Source organism: Dioscorea cayenensis, unplaced genomic scaffold (genome assembly GCF_009730915.1).
Source record: "Dioscorea cayenensis subsp. rotundata cultivar TDr96_F1 unplaced genomic scaffold, TDr96_F1_v2_PseudoChromosome.rev07_lg8_w22 25.fasta BLBR01001499.1, whole genome shotgun sequence".
Classification (NCBI taxonomy): Eukaryota; Viridiplantae; Streptophyta; class Magnoliopsida; order Dioscoreales; family Dioscoreaceae; genus Dioscorea; species Dioscorea cayenensis.
The window spans coordinates 25,870-33,426 of NW_024087890.1; the positions used below are offsets into that span (position 1 = coordinate 25,870).

Sequence of the window (7,557 nt, forward strand, 5' to 3'; positions counted from 1 at the left end):
CATCAAAATTTATTAGTGCTTATGTGAATATTATTAACATACTCACATATCATACACCACAAGCATCCATTTTATGTCATAAAATATTTTTATACCCATTAACCTTGATGAAGCCCAAAATTGAAATCCAATATTTTCTTTTTATCTGATTATTTGCTCTTCAAGTTTAATGATACCCATGATCATCTCAAGAAAAACTTAATAACATCGAATATAATAAATATTCATTTTAGATAAATTTTAAATCTGTAGATTAAAATTTATGATTAAGGGGAAAAACAGAAATTTGTGAATGTCTATCAAAATCAAAAGAGCAAATAAACCCTCACACATTTCAAGATGACTAAATAGGCCTTCACTCTATCAAATTCCTTATAAACCATATTAAAAATTATTTTAAACCATCTAGACCTTATTATTATTATTATTATTATTATTTAATTATAATTGCTCTTTTAGGCTTGCCAACCAAATGGATTGAATGAAAATCATGATTTATTTATAAGTTGTACCCTGTTAAGTAAAATTTTTTTATTAAAAATTATGTATATATAGGGTTTGTTTGGATTAGTTTTTAGAAAAATCAGAATGTTTTTTTATAAGTTAAAACACTTCTTGGTTCAAAAATTGTTTGTGATTGATTTTTCTAAAACAAAAGCTGTACTGAAAAAGCAGTGAGAATCATCGACTAGCTTTTTAAAAACATGTTTTCAAACTTATTTTTACCAATTCTACTTTACAAAAACTAATCCAAACACAAAATACAAAATAACTTACTATGGAGAAACACTTTTTCCAAAAAACATTTTTAGAATAAAAAAAAATACTTTCCAATTCAAATTTCCACCTATGTATATACAAACCGACTCGGATTCGACAGTGATACACTGCACTGCACCGTTAGCATTGCATAAGCAATGGTCAACGTGCACATGCTAGTAAGGCCAAATAAATATGACTTATAAAAATAAATATTATTTTAATTTTTCCATAAAAGAAAGTGTTTTTTTGAATATATCTAGTAATGGTTATTAAAATCTAGAGGAATGAAAACTAAACTAAATTATTTTATAATCTCAAAAGAAAAAAAAAAGTTATCTATACATAAAAATTTTTATAAAATAATCTCAAAATTAAATAATTATTTCTTATTAATAAAACTTTTAAAAAGCCAAGTCACTGCGGATGGGTTGAAATTTGATTATGATTAGGATTTGATTAGGGTTAATTGGATTAAGATGAGATAATAATAGAAATATTTTTGTGTGAATTAAATGAGTAGATAAGGAATTTTATATAATAATCTCAGAATTAAAATTAATTAACCATTTTTAATAAAACCTTTAAAAAAAAAAAAACCAAGTCACTGTGTCTCTCGGTGAAGTTAAACTTTGATTATGGTTAGACTTTGTTTAAAATTGGATTTTGATAAGAGAATAACAAAAATATTCTAATAGTGGTTTGATTATAATCAAAGTATGATTAGGATTAGAAAAATGAGAACCATTAAAAAGGCCACTTGTTTTTCCTCTCTCACCCCACTTCTGATCTTTTCCTTTTTTTTTGTGTGATTCATTGCCTTTTATTCCATTAAAGGTATGTTCTTCTTTATCTATGTTTATTTTATTTTATTTTTTAAAACAAACTATATAAATCTTCCCGATTATTCTTGGGGATTTTCAAAGATTTATTGATATATATATATATTTGGGGTGGGGGACAATATTTCTCTCCGAAGTCATAAAAAAAACATCTAAATTAGATAAGCTATTTTTATAAATTTGAAATAAAATATACTTATTCCATTAAAATCCAATGATTTAAATTAATATGGTCTGTTTGTGAAATCATGAATCATCATACTTTCCTCTTTTATTAAATCCGCAGGAGCTATGACAGATTATGCTCATCTTCCAAGTGACATGTTGCAAGAGATAATAAAGTATTTCTCATTTTCAGACTATATTCGATTTAGTACAGTGTGTTCACACTGGTATGATGTGGCAAAAGAAAGACGTCACTCTCTTCGAAAACAACTTCCTTGGCTAATTTTTTTTTATGCTGATTCCCCAAAGTTCTTTGACCCACTAGAGGAGAAAGTGTACCAAATAGAAATACCTGAGCTACGCAAGAGACATTGCGCCGGTTCTTCACATGGATGGTTGATTACAATAGATTTAGATCTCACTATAAATTTGTTGAATCTTTTTTCCAAAGCTCAAATCAAGTTGCCATCGCTGGCATATGATGCTTATGATGTTCGGGCTAAAGATTATTACGAATGCTTTTGGTCGAAAAGTCCTGAAGAAAAGCGTAATCAACTTATTTACAAAGCAATATTATCAGCGGATCCTTGCAAGAGTTTAAACTATATTATAATTGCTATTTTATGTGGATGCTTCAAATTAGCATTTTGGAGGTCAAGTGATTTGACATGGACTGTGATAAACATCGATTTTTTTCTTCAAGATGTCATATGGTATGATGGAGCATTTTATGTTGTTGGATCGGAGAGTCAATTATATCGGATCGAAATTGGTATGGATAACAAGTTAATAAAAATTTGTTCCCATAATACTAATTACTTGCATAGACCATCACTACAAAAATATTTGGTAGATTTTATGGGAGATTTGCTACTTGTTTATAGAAGAATTTACGTCGGCAAAATATATGAGAGTGAGTCTGATGCAGAGAATGATCCTGATTGGAATGGCTTAGGTTCTTTAAATACAGTCAATTTCATGGTATTTAAGTTGGATCAAGAGGAGAATAAATTTATCGAATTACAAAGTATAAATGGCCATTGTTTGTTTTTGGGCTTTAATCATGCTATGGTGATTCCAACAACCGTTATGGAGGATAAAATAAAAGATAATATTATTTATTTCACTGATGGGCACAGTGATGAAGATGATCTACATCATTTATATGGATATAATGATTCAGGTATCTATAACATAAGAGATGAAAGTTTCACATCATTTCCTTTGTTTCACTCTTGCAAACAAGCAAAACGCCCAATATTCGTGGAAATCAATCCATAATAACTTTAGCTCGGTTATAATGTAAAAATAATAATAATAATGAAGTTGTATATTTAATTATATTTAGTACATGTTTTTTATTTTAATATTTTGTTACAATTGTCTTCGTTGTTTATTCAAATATATTTAATTTCCCAAATCTTCAAGCTTGATTTATACTTTTCCTTAATTAGATATATGTTGATATGGAATGTTCTCATGATATTGTTGTATGTATATATTACTACCCCATTTTTATTATTTTTAGGACACCATTATCATACTATTTTAATAATAGACGACAAATGTACTTTTATGAATATAAATAAGCTTTCGCCCTAGGATGTAGCATAGATATATATACAGATGTATGAATAGTATAGAATCCCGCTGTGAGCGTATTATAAAACCAATCTGTAAACAGTATATTTTTTTAATATATATGCACATATTTTTTTAATTTTTAATTTTTTTTATGTTAAGACATCAATCGACATCAATCAACATCGATGGCAAGCTTCATACCCGAACCTAGGGGAAATCGGATACCCATGGTGATCCTTGCTCCGCCCCACATAGAAAGAAATTAATAAAAATAAAAATTTATTATTTAAAAGTACTTAAAACAAGTATATAATATTTTTTCAATAAAGCTAAATAACACCATTATAAGATTTCATAAACAAAATTAACTATTTCAAATTTCGTAAGAAAAAACTCAAAGAATAGGTATTTATATGAGCACATATAATATAATAGTTTTTTTTTTTTGGTTTAGGGTACAAATTCCAGTAGAGGTTGGCCATAGCTCAAACCACATGAGCTACCTTCATTTATTGTTAAAGTATTGGGAAACAAAGTATATAGATTGTTACTAATTATACTCTATTCGTTTTTATTATCGTCATTTACTTAATACATAGTTAAAATTAATTAAAGATAGTTGATTATCTATATTTTATAAAAAATTCTATTACTTTTCAAAACTACTCATATTTAAAATTCCACGAAGTGGAGTATATGATTTAATATTTAGTTGAGTGTGATTTATTGAAAATTGTATAAGTATATTAAATTAAAAAAAAATTGAAAAAAAATTTAATAGTACACAAAATTTCTAATGTGACAAGTAAAAAATAACAAAAAATAACTCCAAAATATGACAAGTAAAAAAAAACTGACGGAGTATAAGGATGTCAGATTTTACTTAAAATACTTGTTTTCAATTCAACGAGATCATCAACATATATATGAATTTCACTTTGAACCGTGGCAAGATGATGAAAACTCACGCCATATATTTTTATTAATTATAAAATAAAATTTTACATATTTTAGGATAGAAGATACTGAAGCTAATGATTACATCGTCAATAACAAACATGATGAACACAACTGGGCCAGGGGGACAAGAGGGGATGTTCAGAAAATATATGGTTATAATTTAGGATTTAATTATATTTTGTGTAAAAATTTGGAAACAGAGATAGTTTGCTTGCATGGTTAGTGGAAATAGGTGGGTATTTTCATGTTAAAGTGTGCAGGATTAAATCCTGCGTGTGGATTTTGTTTTTAAATTTTTGATTTATTTTCAAATAGTTACATAAAAATATCAACAAAAATTTAAAAATTGCATATTAATTTTTTTAAAAAATTAGTAATTACAAAAAATTCATGTCATGCCAAATATACTACAATTTTTACAAATAAATTATAGTTTGTTTGTTTATATTAAGAGAGATCGATTTTAACCTTTCCAGAAAATACAAAATTGAGAAATATAATTACCTCCTCTTACTCATATATCTCATACACTGACAATAGTAATAGTTCAAAATGTAGTTTATGTCTCTATATATATATATATATATTTATCAAATTGTTGTTATATTTTTATATTATTTTTATTGGAGATAATTGTTTTGTTGGATAAATTTTTTTTTACGCTTCGCTTTCAGCCCCCCTACCAACTAGTCCTAGTTCCGCCACTGAACACAACAATAGTAGCCTAAGAAATAGGTCAGTGGGTGACAACTTCAATTCAAAGCAAAGGAACTATGTAAGTTTCAATTAATCTATTTTATTTTTATTTTTATTTTTATTTTTGGCTTCTCTGAATTCTTGTGAGTTATTAGAAATTATTTTTTTAAATTATTTTATTTTTAGATTAAGATTTAAAATATTAAATCGGATTTATGTTTATCTATTTATTTTGGGCATCAATGAGGCAAGTATGTGCAAAGTAACTTAGAGAGGGACACGGGTCAAGATTTGGCTCAACTTGACCCGTAACCAGTCGGCAAATAGTTTTGGAAAAAAAAAATAATAAATACTTCTTGATAATAGCAAATGACAAATAAAAAAAACATGGGTTTATGACAGATAAAAAGGGTATCAATATTATTATAAAATCGTTTACTACGATTTTTGAGTTCGCATATCAGACCTGTTACCACTATGAACGGTGGTGATACAGGGTTTGGGCACAAGTGATGACATGAGGTTATGGGGTTCAAACACCCACAACCGAAGACCAGTTACTACTATAAACCGGTGGTGAAAAATGATTTGGGCATCAAACTTGCTGCACCCACAACTCTAGTATATATAAAAGTAGAAGATAGTCAAGTTCTAAAAAAATTTCCAACCAAAACTATATAATATTATAATAATATTAAAATATTTTGAATATAATATATTAAATTATAAATAAATAATAAAATTAATTTCTTTACATTTTTCAATAATTAAATTTTTTAACTTAATATATGCTTAAAGTTATTAAATATCTTATTTTATTTTTAATATAACAAAATTTTTCTATTTAAGCTAAAACCAAATGTTTTCCTTAATCAATTATTGAAATTAATATTTTTAAAATAAATCTTTTGATGATAAAGATTCCATACTTTCAAGGTTGAAGGTTGAGATAAAATAGTTTTCATGGATAAATAGGGTTTTTTCTTTTGCTTTATGTTATAGCATTTATATAATATAATTTTCTTTTAGCATGTGGAAGGATCCATGCAAAACTTTGAAGATATACTAGAAGTCGTTTGCAATATCTGGAATTTTGGAAAACACAAGCAAGTGCAGCTTTAACGTAATATATAAAAATAAGAAATTTACATAAGTATTTCATTTTTTATAACAGTTTATAAAAACAATTTATCTATAAATAAATAAAAAACTATTGTAAAAAAATCACGAGTTATGGGCCCTAAGTTGATGATACAATAAAATATATATAATTTTATATTTTAAAATAGTTAGGACATGGCTCATCGATTTTACAACGGACTGGGCTGGGCCCAGCAGATAAATTGTTTTGCTGCAAACTGTTTATAAAATGAGGACTGGGCACCGCTGTGACCTGCTGCTGGTGGGGTGTGGAGAACTGCAATGTGTCAGGATTTATCGCTCACGTAACTAAAAGGTGCCATATAGGGTGGCGCAGGCCGAGAACCTCGACGCTCGACAGCGGTATCATCGGTCTTCATCGAGATTTGTTACAAAATGATTTCGGCAATTAAAGGAAAACGTTGGTTTAACAGAAAGCAGAAAAGGAATTATTAAAAATAAAGATAAAAATTGACCCCAGCAACTGGCGCTGGTTAAAGTGATTGACCAATATGAAGAATGACACGACCGACTGACGCCGCGTGCTGGCTAAAGTGGCCTGACCCATAATATTGCGCAGTTTTGGGATTGGAAATTTTGGGCTGTTATCTTCTACTTTGCAACTGCTGCTGAGTTGACGGAGTACGCTGAGACACGACTATAGTAGCCAACGATCTTTCATTGTGGTGTGTTTGATCGCTCTGTAAACTGTCTGGAGGTCATGGTAACTGTTGTGGAACTCAAAGTCGTGGTGAGCTGTTGCTGACAGTCATGGTTTTTGGGCCCCAGTTGCTCATTATCAGGAGATGTTTTTGGAGCCTGTTTGCCGACAGTTGGGGCCAAGACTGGACGGCCTGGAATCCCGTTGAATCAGTTGAGACGGCGGGCTGGAAATGAGACAGATTATTGAGGCTTGTGGTTCGCTGTGAATGATTGTTCAGGCCTATGACTGTTGACAGGGGCAGGTATCCAGGCAGTAAGGCTGGGCCCGATGGCTGTGGGGTTTGCTGTTCAGACTTTGACGGTCCAGCCATGAAGGAGAGATGTTCTCAGTTTGTTACCTGGAGGATGCAGGCCAGGCTATATTTGTTGTGAGGTGAGCCTTTGGCATGGTGATGTTTTAAAAACCAACTGATTTTCGGGGCACGTTACGTGTTCCAGGAATGAGAACATGCTGTTGACCGTCTGAGGCTCAGCTGGGCTGGGCACGCAGGAAGCCAGGTGGAATTGACCATGCTGTTACCTGAGACGTCCCCGGTATTCGTCATCGGGCCGATCTCGACCAGCTCGGTCTTCTGTCTGGGCTAACAGCAGACTGACCGCATTAATCGGCTCGCTGTGACGGTTCATCTTGCCACCGGTCATATTGACGATCTAGATTGACTGTTTAAGCAAAATCTGTTTATCACAT

At 30.2% G+C, this 7,557-nt stretch overlaps 1 protein-coding gene across 1 annotated transcript; it reads left to right on the plus strand.

Moving 5' to 3' along the window:
* Positions 1-1,892: 1,892 nt before the first annotated feature.
* On the plus strand, positions 1,893-7,220 carry LOC120256547 (F-box/kelch-repeat protein At3g18720-like; the record flags this gene model as incomplete). The annotated part of the gene is made up of 5 exons (XM_039264217.1): positions 1,893-2,313; positions 2,410-2,551; positions 2,651-2,949; positions 6,950-7,019; positions 7,088-7,220. Coding segments are annotated over exons 1-5 (1,065 nt in total), but the record flags the coding sequence as incomplete, so codon positions are not given.
* Positions 7,221-7,557: the final 337 nt, after the last annotated feature.